This window comes from Gobio gobio, assembly GCF_949357685.1.
Source record: "Gobio gobio genome assembly, chromosome: 17".
NCBI lineage: Eukaryota > Metazoa > Chordata > Actinopteri > Cypriniformes > Gobionidae > Gobio > Gobio gobio.
Window position 1 is genome coordinate 15,013,184 of NC_137110.1, and position 19,060 is coordinate 15,032,243.

General features: G+C 38.2%; 2 protein-coding genes across 2 annotated transcripts in view; both read left to right on the plus strand.

The window, feature by feature from the left end:
• chchd4b (coiled-coil-helix-coiled-coil-helix domain containing 4b) overlaps positions 1–19,060 on the plus strand; it is a 616,826-nt gene that overhangs the window by 355,741 nt on the left and 242,025 nt on the right. The gene's annotated exons all lie outside the window — the stretch shown is intronic.
• The window catches only part of dip2bb (disco-interacting protein 2 homolog Bb), a 62,507-nt gene that overhangs the window by 26,057 nt on the left and 17,390 nt on the right, over positions 1–19,060 (plus strand). The window contains exons 5-28 of the mRNA XM_079840756.1: positions 76–342; positions 2,109–2,249; positions 3,529–3,648; positions 3,728–3,925; positions 4,023–4,114; positions 5,894–6,004; positions 6,081–6,204; positions 6,302–6,411; positions 6,495–6,597; positions 6,720–6,784; positions 7,070–7,163; positions 7,237–7,356; positions 7,476–7,590; positions 8,412–8,551; positions 9,828–9,964; positions 10,063–10,143; positions 13,678–13,805; positions 13,907–14,021; positions 14,783–14,984; positions 15,107–15,219; positions 15,478–15,558; positions 15,725–15,848; positions 16,827–16,948; positions 17,075–17,186. Coding sequence (XP_079696882.1) covers positions 76–342; positions 2,109–2,249; positions 3,529–3,648; positions 3,728–3,925; positions 4,023–4,114; positions 5,894–6,004; positions 6,081–6,204; positions 6,302–6,411; positions 6,495–6,597; positions 6,720–6,784; positions 7,070–7,163; positions 7,237–7,356; positions 7,476–7,590; positions 8,412–8,551; positions 9,828–9,964; positions 10,063–10,143; positions 13,678–13,805; positions 13,907–14,021; positions 14,783–14,984; positions 15,107–15,219; positions 15,478–15,558; positions 15,725–15,848; positions 16,827–16,948; positions 17,075–17,186 — 3,015 coding nt within the window. The remainder of the gene's footprint in view (positions 1–75; positions 343–2,108; positions 2,250–3,528; positions 3,649–3,727; positions 3,926–4,022; positions 4,115–5,893; positions 6,005–6,080; positions 6,205–6,301; positions 6,412–6,494; positions 6,598–6,719; positions 6,785–7,069; positions 7,164–7,236; positions 7,357–7,475; positions 7,591–8,411; positions 8,552–9,827; positions 9,965–10,062; positions 10,144–13,677; positions 13,806–13,906; positions 14,022–14,782; positions 14,985–15,106; positions 15,220–15,477; positions 15,559–15,724; positions 15,849–16,826; positions 16,949–17,074; positions 17,187–19,060) is intronic.

A 19,060-nucleotide genomic window follows, 5' to 3' on the forward strand; every position in this document is an offset into this window, starting at 1 on the left:
ATTATCTTCCTTGTCTTTTAATTTCTATTTCTTCTTCTTTTTTCCCTTCCCTCTCTCTGTCTGTTTCTCTGTCAGACTCCTCATCTTCCTCTGATGATGAGGCCGTGTCAAGTGAAAGCACAGGGCCTCAGCAGTCTCCAGACACCTGGATTAATAGCTCTCTGCATGCCTCCTCCACCTCCTCCTCTGCCTCCTCCACTCTCTCACATGGGGAGTCTCGGCCCACCCAGGCCCCTCAGCCTCAGTCTCAGCAGGTCCCACCTCCACCTGCACCTGCCCACCCGCCCCACTCCCACTCCCAGCCTTCCGCCCTGGCTGAGGCCTTCGCTCAGACACGCATCGGTGAGTCACGATAACCCCACACACTTTTTGTCATTTTACATACACTTTAGATTTTACCATTTGGTTATAAGTATTAATTTTAGCAGCTTAACCAGGCATTTTGTGCAACTTTTCATTGCTTCATTATTTCTGAATTGTTTGTCTTTTCAAATCTTTATTTTCTGTTCATTTATATCTTTTGTGACTGTCAGTGAGAAGAATAGGAAGAGGTAAAGTCAAGTGTTAGAAATCTTTCAGCTTGCCCTGTGTGTTTAAGATTTGTTGTGAGTTACAAATATTATCTACCCCTCCACACACTCCACCCTTAAGCCTCTGCCCCACCTGTGTGTTTCAACCTATGAATGATTGGCCTGTCTATAGGAGCTGATGCAAAAATAATAAAGGTTCTGAGAGATCTGGTTGAGCTTGTTATGTGGTTCAGGACTGATCATCCATAGCGTAATACACACTTGATCCCAGACTGTACTTATTCAGAGTGTGTGCTTTTCCTGCACATGACATACCCTGAGTGTGTGTGAAATGTCAAAAGATGTAGACAATAGGTGTAGAACGCATGCAGATGGTGGGGTTAACCAAGGGGAACTTCCAATTGTGAATGCAAAGACAACATGCAATGGTATTCGCACCCTTGCAAAAACCCTTGTTTATTTGCATCAGACTTGAAACAGAATATTCTGTAGGCTATGATATTATATTTTTTGGTTAATGATATTTTTCTCTGCCCTCACAGTCTTGGTCTACAGAGACAGAGAAAGTTATTCCATTTTGATGAAAGATTATGAAAAGAATGATGTATGATGATCATGAGACATAATACAACCAGAGACGGTTATGTAAGAGAGGTTTATTTTGGGATAATGAGTGAGTGACTGTATCCCACTAATTGCACAGCTACTTAGCAAATAAATAAATAAATAAATAAAATAGCATTAAATATTAATTTGAGTTTAAGTTACTTTATAATGTGACAAGGAAGAGACTGCAGAGTGATTTCAGTGACATGAAACTAAATCCGTTTGGGGTCAGTAAGATTTGTAATGTTTTTTAAAGAAATGTCATGCACACCAAGGATGGATTTATTTAATAAACAATGCAGTAAGAATTGTAATAGTGTGAAATATTATTAGAGCTTAAAATATCTGTTTTCTATTTTAATATATAAGAAATTATTCTAATATGCTGATTTGGTGCTCAAGTAACATGTTTTTTTACTGTCAATGTTGAAAACAGTTCTGCTGCTTAATATTTGCTGAATAAAAGTATTAATTTTACATATTCAATGGAAAAAACTTTTCAACGGAAGTGTATGTAGGAAATCAGTGTCTTTTACTGTATACAGTTTACATGGCATTGTATAGAAATATTTGAACACAGAATTATGAATCAATCAGAATCAAGTATTTTAGAAATCCATATTATAATAACAAAGTAATTAGTAAATGTTATCTTTAAAATATCCTTGGGCTAATCACTAGTTTAAGCAATGGAAGGAAGCATATACTGAAGTGGACATAGTTTTACACAGACTCTTAAAGTAATAGTTCACAATTGGACTAAAAAAAATCACCACAAACATGATTCTATTATATTTCTCCTTTTGCTTTCCTCTTAAGAAAGAAAGCCATACAGATTTGGAAGGTAATTACAGTAATTGGAAAATTAATTTTTCGTTTTTGGGTGAGCTATTCCTTTATGAGCGAGGGTAAAATATCTTTAAAACTCTGAGGGTTTGTTACGAGTGAGTAATATGTGTTATCTTTGACCAGATCCAGGAGGAGGAGTCGGGCCTCCAGATGTGCCATCCCAAGCTCAGGCCAGAGGCTCTCGTGTGGATCTGCCTACCAATGCCGTGGTGCGAGGCATGAGTCGAGGACAGAGCCGGTCCAGCATGATGGAGACAGCAGATGGTACTGAGTGTGTGTGTTTGTGTGTGTAAAAGAGTAAAAGAGAGAGAGATAAAAAGAGAAACATGCATTTGTTGTGTGCTACATTAAACATACATACTCTGAAAATGTATGTCAATCTTTAAGCGCCTTTTCATAACTTTCTTCTCATGTCTCTCAGAACTTTGCGTTAACATCTCAGTAGGGACAATTCAATAAGTCTTTATGAATGCTGTGTTTGATTGCTTCATTAATCGCATCCCGTTTCTTTTTTCTTTTCCACCTTTTATCCACTTGTGTCCTGTTGCTTTTCTCTGTCAGTGAGAAGAGTAGGCAGAGGTAATGATTGGTCTTAGACATGTCCTGTAGATTGACTTTAAAGCTGTGTGTTTGTGTTTGTATGATGTATATGTGTCACACAGATAGAGAACCAGATTGAAACCCTGCACTTCTTTAGGAAAATAAATAAATAATAGTAGATCACTCATCCCTCCATCTCTGCTTACATGTGGTTTTTACTCAGTCTTGACACTAAATTTAAAAAGGATGCAAAAGCACCATACATGTATGATAAAAAAGTCAATATGACTTTTGCACCATATTCCAAAGTCTTTTAGTATTTTTTATATTGAAAAAATACAATAATATATCAGAATAAAGATGTAAAAATGCACTACCATTCAAAAGTTTGTAGTCGTTAAGATTTATCTGATTAAATGCAGTAAAACAGTAATATTATAAGATATTTTTCTAATTTAAAAATATAATAATTTAATATATTAAATATTGTAATTTATTCCTGTGATGGAAAAGCTGAATTTACTCCAGTCTTCAGTGTCTCATGATCCTTCAGAAAGAAGCCTAATATGCTGATTTGGTGCTCACGAAACATTTCTTATTATTAAATATTGAAAAAAGAATAATATTTTGTTTATTTTAGATATATTTATATGTATCACTGTTAAAGCCTTTACTGGCACAATTTATGCATCCTTGCTGATTAAAACTAATGATTTCTTTAAAAAAAAAAATATAAGTGATCCCAAGCTTTTGAATAGTCGTGTATACTGTATGTAATTTAACTTAAATTGATTAATTGTGTTTATAATTAGCCATTGTATATCAGGATATCTTTGGATCAGGACTGATAAATACCACTGTAGAAGAGTGTAATACATGTATATACCTTTACACATATGCTGTAGTCGTTATTTGCGAATTCCCAGGTCAGTTGAAAGTGTGCGTGAGTGTGTCTTTGTTCGTCTGTCTCATCCCACCCTGCCTGACCCAAATCCTGGTGTAGGTGTTCCGGTGTCCAGTCGCGTGTCCACAAAGATCCAGCAGCTGCTAAACACGCTAAAACGACCCAAACGCCCGCCACTCAGTGAGTTCTTCATGGATGACCAAGAGGAGATCGTGGAAGGTACTTCAGTTCTCGCCATTTCTCAGACTCTGAAAGAAAGAGTGGTGCATTAATGTAGACCGTGTTTCTGCCTCCTCAGTTCCTCAGGCAGATCCTAACACCCCTAGGCCAGAAGGTCGGCAGATAATCCCAGTGAAGGGGGAGCCGTTGGGTGTGGTCAGTAACTGGCCTCCTGCTCTTCAGGCAGCATTAACTCGATGGGGTGCCACACAGGGCAAAAGCCCCGCCCTCACAGCTCTGGATATCACAGGAAAACCACTCTATACACTTACGTATGGTAAGACTGAGCTTGGTCACCTTCAAAGCACTTATCTTGATTGAAAGCTGATGCTGTGGCAGAAAGGTCTTTGGGCTTATTGGCGTATGATTGACAGGGAAACTGTGGAGTCGAAGTGTAAAGCTGGCCTACACTCTCCTCAACAAGCTGGGAACCAAAAATGAGCAGATCCTCAAACCAGGAGACCGGGTAAAGAAACCTCTATGTGATTTAAGATTGTTTCCTGATAATATACTTCAGATTTAGGTGTTTACATGACAGATTTGTGCCCATAAACCAGTGTTATTTTAGAAGTATTGCTATGCTGTTATAATATGTATCAATATTTTTAGCTTTTATTTTTATATTTTGAGTTTTAATTTTAATTTTAACTTAGGTTTGAATAATTGTATGTGGCTTAGTCACATTTTTTTTCTATTTCGCTTTTTTTCAGTTTAATTTTAGTTCTTCAACTTCAACTTTTTTTTAATTAGTTGCTTATGCAACATTTCTAATGAACATTTCTAGTTTCTGCCTTATTTCAATTAAAGCTACACTGTGTAACTTTTTTAGTCTATTCTAAGCTAAAAACACTTAGTTCTTTCAAAAATATATGTGCTCATTAATGTATATTTACTTCTTTCAAGTAATAAAGTATTCTCGTAAGTTTATAATATGCCATTGAAAATACATAAGGTAATGGGATCTAACGGTGGTCGCCATGTTGCCCCTCCATCTTGAAAGTACATTAGCCAAAGAGGGACATACCCGTAAATTCAAGCTTCGCCTTTGGCGTTTTAACCGGTTTTAACACTTGATGGCACTGTACAAAATTCTCTGCCTCGCGCATATGCGCGTCAACTTGTTCAGACTTGTCTGGTGCATGTGCAGAGAGTTTTCATCTCAGCAGCTCCAGTAACAGAGTTATATGGAGTTTTCCTGGCTTGTTTATTCCTCAAAAGTCTGTTTTTCCTTGTGTGGTATTTCTGTGCGTTAATAACTCCGTAAGTAATAATAGTTATTGTCATTGTAGATGTGTTTCAGAGTGTGTCATCACGTAATTCAGTTGATGTCACCTCAGAAGTATTTTTGTGTCAACATACAATAGCATAATGCTCACCTATTTTGTTATCAACAATGTTTATTCGTTTATAGAAAATATTTGCTTGTAATGTATGTTGATGGAAATATGCATCAGGTCTGATCGGCATATTAACAATTGTTATACAGAGCGCACTGCAGTGCTAACGTTAAAGCGGCGCACACACTTTTGTAACCGGACACCGCTTGTTAGCAGCTGCAGCTGCAGCTCCGCTCCTTTTAATGCAGCTGCATTTAGCGCCTATAAATGGTACAATAAGCTCTGGTTTACGGTTACATTATACAAATGTAACTTATAAGTATACCGGTAGTTATACAGTTCTTAACTGTGTATGTATATTTACCATCCTTATTTGTTCTCTCACAGAAACCACATTTATGTACATATCCACGCAAACCTGTTTATGCCTTGCAATTGGATGACTGAATAAACATTACTATCATCAAAGTTCACTCTGGATTAGCTGCAGTTCTTTCTAGCCGAATAATTAGGCCAGTTGAGTTCCAACGGTCCCACTGCGCACAGAATATCCCACAGGCACCGTGTCGAATGTGGACGAGGTCGAGCTGGAATTCATGTTAATCTTGGTCTAAATCGGCCACTGTAGGAGTTAAAACGAAATCGTAATTGAGAGGAACAGAAACTAAAATTCACTGGATGGTCATATACCTTTTCACCACTAGATGGGGGAAAATATCACACAGTGTAGCTTTAAGAAAATGTTTTAATAGTTTTTGTTTTAGTTAGCAAAAACAACACTGATGTAAACACTCATTTACTTCACATTTAATATAAGTAGTATTTATTGTCAGAAGCAACCTTTGTTTTAGGAAAATGCTGCTGTTTCACTTTAATTATTTGCAAGTAATGTTTTGTTATCGATCCAGGTGGCGCTGGTGTATCCCAACAGTGACCCTGGTATGTTCTGGGTTGCGTTTTATGGCTGTTTGTTGGCTGAAGTCATTCCTGTGCCCATAGAGGTTCCACTATCCCGAAAGGTAGCCATGACAGCTAACTGGAGTACTAACAATTCATATTGGTATTGTGTTCGAAATGTTTTCCATGTGTTTACAGGATGCGGGTAGCAGCCAAGTTGGTTTTTTGTTAGGTAGCTGTGGCGTGGGTCTGGCTTTGACCAGTGAGATCTGTTTAAAGGGTTTACCCAAGACCCCCACTGGAGAAATATTACAGTTTAAAGGTCAGAGACTTCACACATGCACATCACATCCATTTCTTTTCAAAAGCCAGTGATGGGAATTTTATAATGGATCTAATACTACTTGGGTTTCTGATAGGCTGGCCCAGATTAAAGTGGGTGGTGACAGACTCCAAATACCTCACGAAGCCTTCGAAAGACTGGCAGCCTCATATCCCAACAGCCAACACAGACACGGCATACATAGAGGTAAGATCATGTGCTTCATGTGTTTCTGTGTGTATGTTTGTTGAATACGTGTAAATCTCCTCCTCTCTCTTTCTCTCATGCAGTATAAGGCCAGTAAGGAGGGCACAGTGATGGGTGTTGCGGTTTCAAAAGTTGCCATGTTAACACATTGCCAGGCACTCACTCAGGCCTGTAACTACTGTGAAGGTGAGTGATGCTGTTGCTATGGAAACACCATCTTTTTGTTGCAGCTACACTAAACCAAAGAATTAGCAATGCAGCTTTTGCAGTGCTTGTTTGGAGACGTAACAAAATACGTCTATACGCAGGTGAGACACTGGTGAATGTTCTGGACTTTAAGAAGGACATGGGTTTGTGGCATGGAGTTCTCACGGTGAGTGACAAAAATGTGTACGTGTCATCAATGCTTTTACTTCAGATGTATTCAGATCAACTATTACAATGATGTGTACTTTTGTATTTTTTGCAATATAAATATAATGATAAATCATGATATCACAGTAATGATAATGAGGTTACTGAGAATTGTGGGAGTGTATGTGCTTTAATGTATGGTCCTAAAATAAGCTGATATCTGTTTTTTTGTCTTTTGTTTTTAATTTTAGGGTGAAATCTGACCTAGGCAGTTTTCGCCCAATAACATCTATGTGTGTTTCAGAGTGTCATGAACCGAATCCACACCATCAGTGTTCCATATGCAGTAATGAAGGCCTGTCCACTGTCCTGGGTTCAGAGAGTTCACATACACAAAGGTACAAGACCAAATGTATGTCTGTCATCTACACACATTTGTCTGGATGTGATAAACGTCTTGTGTTTCAACAGCACGGGTTGCCTTGGTGAAGTGTCGTGACCTGCATTGGGCGATGATGGCTCACAGAGATCAGAGAGAGACCAGTCTGGCCTCCTTGCGCATGCTAGTTGTTGCTGACGGAGCCAATCCTTGTGAGTTACGCTAACAGGTCTCCTGCAGAGGCTTCATGGGAGATGATATTCATTTAAGATTTATATTTAACAATTTCACTCTTTTTGTCTCTCTGTATCTCCATCTCTTTCTGGTTCAGGGTCGGTTTCATCATGTGATGCATTTTTGAACGTATTCCAGGCTTATGGTTTGAAGCCAGAGGTCATCTGCCCGTGTGCTACATCACCTGAGGCCATGACGGTTGCCATTCGCAGGTATGTCTTTTTTTATGAAAAAACTGCAGTGATCCCATTTTAAATGCATTAGGGTCAGTTTTGCTAAACGGCAAATTAGCGTGAGAGTGCAATTCCAAAAAAGTGCCAATGGGAGTGGAAAGTTCACAAAAGTTCTACTGACGACATGCAAATTAAAGAACATAGACACAGCCGGATCATTTACATAATGACCAATAATCTACCAGTTAACATCTGGTTTATATTTTTCTTACACCAAAGCATCAATTCGCTTCAGAAGGCCTTTATTAACCCCCCAGAGCTGTGTGGAGCACGTTATCTGACAGACAGATGCATTTTTTATGGACATCAAAAACAGAGCAACAATTACTGCTATTATAAAGCTTGGATTAGCCAGGACTGTTTTAATATAACTCCGATTTTGTCTGAAAGGAGAATGTCATATACACCAAGGATGACTTGAGGATGAGTAAGTCATGGGCAAATTTTCATTTTTGGGTGAACTATCCCTTTAAGACATGCTTTTTTTGGGTGGTAAATAGTGGCGCAAACACCAGTAAATCGACAAGCCCAAACGTTAGTAAATCACCTTGCGTGATTCATTTAAATACTCTTCTCCCATAACTTTTGCGTATGAAAGGGAAACTCCTGCATATGCAATAAGGTCAGCCGCAAAAATAACCCTGTCCATGCCTATTCCGTGCTATTTTTTCGCTGTGTGTCTTTAGTAAATCCTGACAGTAGTTTTTTAACACTAAAAGAGGGTTTGTGCTGGTGCAGGCTGTTAATAAATCATAATTAAATCAATCAATCAATTTCCTGATTGTGTGAACTTTCTCCAGGCCTGGGGTCCCTGGTGCACCTCTTCCAGCGAGAGCCGTCCTGTCCATGACTGGGCTGAGTCATGGGGTCATCAGGGTCAACACTGAAGACAAGAACTCTGCTCTCACCGTCCAGGATGTGGGACATGTCATGCCAGGAGGTGTGTGTGTGTCTGTTACTAATCTTAAAGGTCCCATTGCATGAAAATTTCATTTTATGAGGTTTTTTAACATTAATATGAGTTCCCCTAGCCTGTATATGGTCCCCAAGTGGCTAGAAATTTTGATAGGTGTAAACCGAGTTCTGGGTGTCCTACTCTGCCTTTAAGAAAATGAGAGCACAGACGAGCCGATCTGGAATCTTCCCTGTATGCCGTCATACGGGGAAAGGTTACCTCCTCTTCCTCTGCTTTGCCCACCCAGATAATTTGGAGAAAACGGATTGTTTATTTTACTCGCAATGTCAGCGCAGGCTTTTACAATATGGATTTGAGGCGTTTACTGTATTCATATCGATGTCATGTTTGCTGTTAGTTGCGGTCAAAGCATTTTGTGAGAGAAAATGCGTTGCAATGATGAGATCACTGCGTTCACGCGATCAACAGACTGCATGTGTACTCAATGCTGATCACTGCAGCCTTTCATGTGATAGGAAAAGATCTAAAAATAATGCTCGACAGCTGTAATAGTAAAAAAAACGTAGTAGAAGTATTCGAGAGGGGTTCCAAATGTTACAAAGTTCGTAGAATAAGGAGGAAGACGACAGGGTCGGTGTGACTGGGACTCGTGTTTATTCAGAACTCTCAGATACAAACAATATAAACTTGCGCTCTCAACAACCCAGTACAATATAACTTTTCTCAGCAATCTTCCTCCTGCTCTCCGTCTTTCTGGTTTCTAGTGCCCAGTCCGTCTCTCTCTCTCTGGCAGTGCGTGCAGACCTTGCTAAACCACGCCCCCTCCGCCACAAGTTCTCATACTCATTTCGAATGCAAAGATGTGAGCCAATCACAACAGTAGGCGTTTTCACTGAAGTCTCCCAGCAGACACTACCCTTCAAACAGAGCATTCAAGCCAGAGGGCTGATTTCAGAATAGAAAATGCCTTTTATTTCTAAATTATGACATTTTATGATGTAAAAATCATACTAACAATATAAGTACACCTCAGGAAATATTATAAAATAATAAAAAAAATCCACGCCACGGGACCTTTAATTTTATAATTTAAACTTATGTGTGTGATTCACATGTCTACACTTAGAAAAAAAGAATCATGATATTACCGTGGGTGTATAGACCATAGTGCTATGGTATTGTCACTCATATTTCCTTCAGAGAAAAATCCAGTTCATAATACCATGCTATTAAAGTTTAAAATATGTTATTATCACATGTGCATGCCTGAAGTCAGCATGTGTGTTTATGTGTGCTTTAGCATTGATGTGCATTGTGAAACCGGATGGGCCACCCATGCTGTGTAAGACGGATGAGATCGGAGAGATCGTCGTGAACTCTCGTGCTGGTGGAACCATGTACTATGGGCTTTCTGGAGTCACTAAAAACACCTTTGAGGTATGGCGAACAACTTAACACTTTCATACACAGACCAAGATAAAACTTTGCACTGAATTGCACACCATTAACATTAACATTTTTATGCAATTTCACAGGTGATCCCAGTCAACGCTAGTGGTGCTCCTATTGGTGAAATCCCATTTGTTCGGTCGGGATTACTGGGTTTTGTTGGACCGGTAAGAGTGTGAAAGAGGAAAACAAGAGAGGGGCAGTGGCATTTTTCATGTGTTACAATCAGGGCTGTCAATGTTAACACATTAATCCATGTGATTAATTCAAAATCCTTAATTAACCCCATGAATGTAATTTACGTCACGCAGTTACATGATTTTAGAAGTCTGGAGTCAATCACATGCATCTAACGCACCTGTAACCCTAGTAGGCGGAAATTTCTACTGACACCCTTTAACCCGATTTTGCTTCTCTGTTTGCAATCAGATCATTTTAAGCCACTAAACTCCAGCTTCATTCTTTAAACTGTACATAACACACACAGTTTCTGCAAGTCTCATGTTAATCTTGAGTAACTTTAGAGTAGTATTGCATCCTTCATATCTCAGAGTCTTTAGTTTGATCATATTTATAAAAGACAGATGCGCTCTACCGATTCTTTCCGAAAACAGCTGAACTTGTGACGACGTGCAGTGGGTGGAGCTAAAGAGTAGGGATGGCTCGATACCACAATTTTGGCTTCGGTACGGTACCACAATCTAATTCCGAATTACCGATATTAAATCGATACCATACAGGGTCTGAATTTTGGCGCATAATTTTACTCACTCTCGCAAGTTTGAGGTTTATGAGGCGGGAAATTACCGCAAATGTTTATTATTAAAATTAATCAACAAAGATTATCACATCAAATCAGGCATTTGGAAACTCTCTTGTGAGAAGTAATTTCAGCAATACTGCGCGTCTCCCTTCTCTACCTCTCAAAATTTGCAAATTGCTTCTGGCTTCAAAAGACATCGCACCTACACTATAAAAGCAATCTGCACGCTCAGATTCAACACTTTCGCTGCCATTTCGGGAGAGCTGACGGAAATCACTGCCCATGTCTTTTTAAACCTTGCCAATTTGAACATGCAAGCGATTTTATAGCATTTCGTAATACATGGTATGGGAGCTCTTTGAGAGAGTTTTCTTTGCGCTCACACCAACAACAAACACACAAGCCTAAAGAGCTTGCGCATTCCAAATTAAGTTGTTTTTCCTTAGTCAAATACACACAAAATTATGTCAAATATGTCCATCTTTAGTGAGTAGTCACATAAACACAGTTGGTTATGTCTTTCGCGAATGTAATTCACGAGTTCACACTTACATCAAATTAAATGGAGTAAAAGATTATGCGTATTTGGCGTGCTGTCCGGGGGAGGGCTCCGGGCTCGGAATTTTGGCCCGAACCCAGAGTATCCCCCCCATGATAAAGATAGTCTAGAACTAGACTGTATTTTATTATGGATTGTGTTGACGTCTAATGAGTTTAATAAATCAAAGTGAGGAGATGGGGTGGTGGAGGGATGCTAAAAATAAAAACGGTCAACGAAAGAAGGTGAATATGCTGTATATATATACACACCTCTTATCGTTGATTAAATCTATTGGCTTGATGTGCTCCACATGTGTTTAATTATCTTAGGGTGCTCCACTTGGGTTTGATTAGGTTACATTATCTGGCATGCTCCATTGTTTAGATAGGTTTAATTATCTGGACGTGCTCCTCCCGAAATTAGTTACTAAAACTTCACATAGTGCAATAGTATGCGTACAAATATGAAATCTAAACATCACTGGTTGAAATCGAACGCTGGAAATTTCATTATATTAAACTATATGATCTTATGTATGTGCGTTGATCAGTGTTAAAAGAAAAAAAATGTCTAAAATGAGGTCGTTTGATTTTTTCACTCACCTGTCGATCTCTTAATGTCTTGTACAAGTAAGGAATAGCAAATGACCAATGCTTGGCAAAGTTTGATGGTTCTTTAGCAGTTTTATAAGCAAAGTAATTCCAAATTTCACGTCAACTCCTGTCTGTATTAATTAGTTTTGGGCGTGTTGAGTGAGATTCAACTGCTGTATTCATTTTGTTCTGTGTTGCCACATTTGCCGGTTTTACGTCAGTTTGGGTAGCGCATATATGAACAGCAGCATATACCGAAATGAGCAAAATCATGATATTGTACTGTTTGAAATAAAATATATACCGGTATTTTCCCAGTACCGGTATACCGCACATCCCTACTAAAGAGTCACGAGCACACACACACACACACACACACAATACGTCATGGCATTATCCCTGGATAACTTTCGATTCACTATACGTTCGTGTTGTTTACATTTCATGCACTTATGCGCCGATGGCCAACAAAACACAGACATTTGATTCAGTTTCACTCACCACCAGTGGTTTCGACTCGTGACCAGGACAAACAAACACACTTGCAGAACTCCGTTGCTGCTACAGAAAAACAAACTGCATCCACTGTTTCCTTAATGCTTGGTTATTTGGGAAGCTGAACAAGGTCATCCTTCCCTCACAACCAGAAATACACTTCTTTAGTGATTTCGTGGTCTTAATACAAAATGACAGCACTGCCGACAGCTTCTGTAATCCAAACGAAGCTCGTTGATTTGCTCTCGCTCTGGTTATGTGCGCAAGCCCTCATCCGGGAGAAGTGCCCATACGAGGAATTCCACCCTTTATGACTTCATACTTGATACTTCTTCAAATCCTGAAGGAGTGTTTTTGGCACAGAAATAGTCCGTCATACGCCTAATTAGTTTTTTGAAAATTTGGCCATGTATAGCATGAGAATCCAACACTTTAACAGTGTAAATAAGTCAGAATGCATGAAATAGCATACCCCCCTTTAACTTTGTTCAAACAATCAGTCCAAAACAGCGCTAATGAAAAGAAAACCAGTCTGATTACATCAGAGATGGCAGAGAGAACACTGACTCGCGGCCTGTTTTCAGTGAATTATTCATTCCACTGTCTGTTTAGCTTTAAAACACAAGCTCTGTCATATTCTGTCATTGTTTCTGAAGAGCGCGAGCCCTCACACATTGTGCTGTGTGAAATACAGGCATCCCACCGCTGTATGGCCAGATGATACGCAAACTGCATTTCACAGCTGGATAAAGCAAACCAGCGTCTTACTAGTAAAGTTTTGATGGGTGTAGATTGCAATCAAGGTAAAGACGATTGCGGTGACATACAGGAGTAATACATTAAGCAAGCGTGAGTCGGACTGAGTGTGTTATATTAATGCGCAAACGGGGTCCTGTTCTGTATCGTGACTTGACTTGACTAAAATGTAAACAAGCTCTTTGATGTTGAATTGTATTGTACAAATACTATACACTGTGAATTCTGAAGTTTTTTTATGTGTGCTTTGATGTGCATACATTTATGAATTAAATTGAGTCCTTATATCATTTGGTTATTAAGTGTCCTTTTGAAGTCTTTTTTGGATAGACACCTAAATTTACCTTGAAAAAAGCTTGCAGAAAATACAGTTTTGTGAGAATCCTCCTTCAATCTGATGGTTTACTTTGCTGGATATAGCAAATGGTGACAAAATGAACGTGTTAAACAAGATAAATAGTCTATTCTTAATTCCACAGTAAAAAGGGTGTGATTAATTGTGATTAAAAAACCCTAGTTAAAATCTATTTTTTCATCTCTCCTCCTTCCGCAGGGTAGTCTGATATTTGTGGTGGGTAAGAATGAGGGCTTGCTGATGGTGAGTGGTCGTCGTCACAATGCTGATGATCTAGTAGCGACAGCACTAGCGGTGGAACCAGTCAAAACTGTGTACAGAGGCAGGTGAGGGTTCCCCTTTGAATATACAGAGTGAAATTTAATCTTAATCTTTGTTTTAATGAGAATAGATAATGATCTTATGTGTGGGTGTGTGTGTTTTGTAGAATTGCTGTGTTCTCAGTGACTGTGTTCTATGATGAGAGGATAGTAATCGTAGCAGAGCAGAGGCCTGATGCCAGTGAAGAAGACAGCTTCCAGTGGATGAGTCGGGTTCTGCAGGTACAGACATATTTATTGCAGTAATTATAAAATTGTTTGTTATATATATTTAAATCTGATCGGATGTACCATCTTAAATCTCTGGTACATTAGCCAATAAATACACACCTGTGACTGTACTGCCATATGTGCTATGGACTTTATCACGTGGTGGAAAAATGTTTGTAAGGATTAAATATTTTTTATTATTTATTCAATATTTAATGTTTATGGATTATGGAAAGCTAATTATATGTTATAACAAAAATTATTAAAAATAAATTAAATATAAATATTACATTGAACATTTAACCTTTAGTAGCGTATACACAAATTAAAACCCTAACTGAAATGAAATTAATTTAAGTTACTAAATTACTAAAAAAAACTGCAAATGCACATAACAAAATAGCTTAAACTACAATTAAAATGAAACCTGAAAATATAAAAATAAAAGATAATTCAAAATATTAATAAATACTATAATAGTATATACGTAATACTAAAACTAAACTGGTATAATGAGCTGAATGTGGTTATGGCAGTCAGATTAATGCATTAACATTGAATATGACCAAATTCTCATTAATATTGGGATATTTTTGTGCACGTTAAAGCAGTCAGTGATTTACCATGGTTAAGGTAAAATCTCAGTAATGCACAGTGCTTATTGCTTACATGCAACAGTTATTTCATTGTTTAGTTTACTACACAAAAGGTAAATCCTTTATGTATGCTTCATTTATTTGTTGGTGGTTTTATGTATTGTTTCTTGACTTCAGGCAATTGACAGTATTCATCAAGTGGGATTGTATTGTCTTGCACTGGTTCCTGCCAACACCCTGCCCAAAACTCCCCTGGGGGGCATTCACATCTCAGACACCAAGCAACTCTTCCTGGAGGGGTCGCTGCACCCCTGCAACATCCTCATGTGCCCCCACACCTGCGTTACCAACATGCCCAAACCACGTCAAAAACAACCAGGTGTGTATGCAGGGATTAAATGGAGATCTTGAAGGTGAGGGAACCCTCAAATCTGGAGGTTAAAAAATCTGATGTGTATGAAATTGTTCTCACAGTGGTCTGTCCTGTTATGTCTTTCATAGTCGGTGTCGGCCCTGCATCCATCATGGTGGGTAATTTGGTTGCTGGGAAAAGAATTGCGCAGGCCGCAGGCAGAGATCTGGGACTCATAGAGGACCAAGACCTGGTCAGGAAGGTAAACTCAGATTTTGCATTGTACTGTGAACCTGTATAGCAGGAAGTAAAGAATGCAGCTTTTAATTTGAAATGCATTGTGTGGTATTTTAATGCTTTCGTATGGATGCAGCTGTGCATGTGGCCTACAATGATGGTAAGCACTGTGATCATTATGGCACAATCACATGCCACAGGCATGACGCAATCATTTAATGTGTTTTATTGATATTATACGTTGACGTTACTGGTGATGAACTGTTTGTCTTGTCTTTTTTAGCATCAGTTCCTTACAGAGGCTTTACAGTGGAGAGCACAAACCGATCCTGACCATACGCTTTATGTGCTTTTAAATGCTAAGGTAAAAAAATACTCATACACACCAAAAGAAATAGTGGAGGGAATAAACTTGTTTGAATCCACAAATCTTCACTGAGAATTTCTGATTTGCTGGCCTATAATACATGTTCTCTCTCTCTCTCTCTCTCTCTCTCTCTCTCTCTCTCTCTCTCTCTCTCTCTCTCTAGGGAGTGGCAGTGTGTACAGCCACATGTGTTCAGCTTCATAAAAGAGCAGAGAAGATTGCTGCTGCTCTCATGGAGAGAAGTGGTATTAACATTGGAGAGAATGTGGTGCTTTTGTATCCACCAGGTAAATCACACACACTATGTCCTCTGTTAAAACTGAACAGTTAACTCTATAGTAGTGAACAGTTATAGGTATTTAAAGAAAAGTGCTTTTTCTAATTTCACATGTGAAGAGGGTATTAACATATAGGTGCCTTTGAGGGATAGTTAACCATATAATGAAAATTAAGTCATCATTTACTTGACCTGGTGTGCTAATGCAGTTCGCCTTTCTGTCCTTTTCGGACCACAAAAGAATGTCCCACAACACTTTATTGTGCTCTTTCTGGGTGAGTCAGAGTGAACTGTTGCGCTAATAGAGTCTCATGAACACGCAATCATTCACGGAAGACCAACGGCCAAGGATGTTTGTTAAATAGGGGACTTTTTTTATTTCTCCTTTTGTGGTCCGAAAAAGAAAGAATGGCATACTGCATTAGAACAACACCAGGATGAGTAAATGATGATTTAACTTTCATGGGTGAACTATCCTTATAAAGGCAAAGCAGCAAAAAAAACAGTGTTGTTATTATTATTATTACAAATTTTTTTTATATATATATAATTGTATTTATTAACATTTTTTGCAGCAATTGAAATAAAGCTGAAATAAATTAATTTAATTTTTTAATAAATTGGAAAAAATTAAACGTTAAACAATTTAAATGAAATGAAAATTAGAAATGTTTTCATGGCAACTAACTGAAATTAATATGTTTAAGCTGAAGTACTAAAATGACTAAAAGTAAAGCTAAATAAAACAATTAAAAATGAGAAAAATACATAAAATTCAATAGAATTTAATTAAAAACTAAAAACTAAAAATACAAAAAAATACATATAGTATATTGTGTGTGAGTATATTTATACATAAATGAAGGAATAAATAATAAATAAATAAATACATATATTGAATATATAATAATAAATAAATAAATATATTTTTAAAATACATTTTTACATTTAAAAAAATGCATTGCAAATTAATTCTCTGTATGTGCAGGTATAGATCTGATTGCAGCATTTTATGGCTGTTTGTATGCTGGTTGTATTCCTGTCACCGTGAGGCCTCCACACCCACAGAACCTCTCAGCCACTCTGCCCACTGTCCGCATGATTATAGATGTAAGTCAGTGTGTTTGCATCTGTTAAACACCTTTATTTGGGTGTGTTTTCCTTTAACTGCTTGGTAGTGACGGCTTTTCAGCAAATTGTAACATTGTTCACTTAATTCTCTCCTGCTTTCCTCAGGTCAGCAAGGCTGCTTGCATTCTCACTACTCAGGTTTTAACGAAGATTCTCAGATCTAAAGAAGCTGCAGCTACAGTCAACATAAAAACATGGCCCATCATAATAGACACAGGTAACATGCACCAGTCAGTTTTCCATATAGCTAATGAGCAGAACATACTGTAATTTGTTTGTATATAGGTTCAAGTAATCTGATATGATCTGATAATGTAGCATATATATTGGATCAGGATTTGCTCTTTCATTCAAACAACTTTTTGTTTTAGTTACATAAACATAACATGTAACATTTCTTATCCAGTTACACGCAGAGCATGCAAGGAAAATATCTTGCTTAACAGCAGTAATGCTTTTCTTAGCAAATTTAATGGGAATTATTTAGTGAAAACAACACTATTTTTTTTGCAAATCTAAGGGCCCGTCCACACGGAGACGCGTATCACTGTATACATATACATTTTTTATCGTATTGGCATTTCGTCCACACGGATCCGGCGTTTTGGGAGACTGAAACCGCTATTTTTTGAAACCGGGTCCTAAAGTGGATAAATCTGAAAACGACACCCTTGCGGTTTCGTGTATACAGCCAATCCGTATATTTTGTGAAACGGTGATGTCATCACACCACGTCCTGCGCGGGGAAGACTAGAAGGGAAACAACTACGGGCACTGGGTATGCGCACATCAATACTGCGTTGTTTAATTACTGTATTTGCATTATTGTAAGGGTATGTTTAGGGTTGGGGTAGGTGTATGCGTTAATAAAACACATCTGGTAAGTAGCAAATGTATTTATTGTTATTTTATTGTGAGATTTTACCTCACCTCCGACTGTTGCCGTACCCCTTCTAGCCACAACTCTTCTTCTCCGTTTTCAATGTATTTCTGTGGCAGAATTACAGTGCCACATACTGGCCTGGCATGTATACTACATCGTTTTGAGCCGTTTTCATGCTCTCGTGTGTACGCAGATATTTCTTGAAACGAGGAAAAAAAAAAGATCGGATAGGGAAAGTTCTGGCTTTGTGTGGACAGGGCCTAATTGAAGTCTATTTGCAACCTGTTTAGTTTAACGAAATGGATACATTTGAAATTAAAGTGTCATGAAACCACCCTGTTTTAGCATTTGTGATTCACACCTCAGATTTGAAAATGACTCAAAAAATGGATAAAAGTGTGAGTGTAGAGGGTGGGAAGAGGGGAGACAACAACCAATAAAACACAGACCTACAACACACTCAATATACAGACAAATTAATAGTAAAATATGAGCATATTGGGGCACCTTAATACAAAGTTTTATCATGAAACTCTAGATGGCGCAGGCTGATAGGTCCTTTACTCAATCTGCTAGCAATCACATCATTATCTATGTGGCACAGCTGATTGGTTCCTTTGTTGTTACTGTACTACGGAAACATACACTTACAACACATGTGTCTAAAGGACAACAACGGCAGAGGTGAACAAACAGCACTGAAACGTCAATGAAATCTCCACTGTAATGTGATCTCATGCATAATACAGCGCAGTGATTGGAGTAAACAAGTTGATTCTCATGTATAATGCGGAGAAAAGCTAAGAAACTGTTGACGTAGATGCGTACTCTCCAGCCACTGCCACTACGAATTAATGAACGCATATACCTAAATTTTTGTGACATTGGTTCAACTTTGCTTTTTAAACCAGAAAAACTAAATGGCTCCAAAAAGGGAGAAAAAAAGATTTTCCCCTTGATAATAAACACCAGTGCCATAGTTGTTTTCATTGATGAGGTTTTGATGACCTAGCCTGACAAGCCAGACCCACATCAAGATGTTGGAAAATAAATTTTCTGCCGCTAGGGTGCGTCTAGATTTCTAGGCTATTGATGACCCTTGAACTGAATTAAGTTGACAGTGTACTGCAAGAGACTTCTCTTGTACTGCAAGGATAAAATGGGCAAGTGTAAGTTTGAGCGAGTTTGACAAGGGCCAAATTGTGATG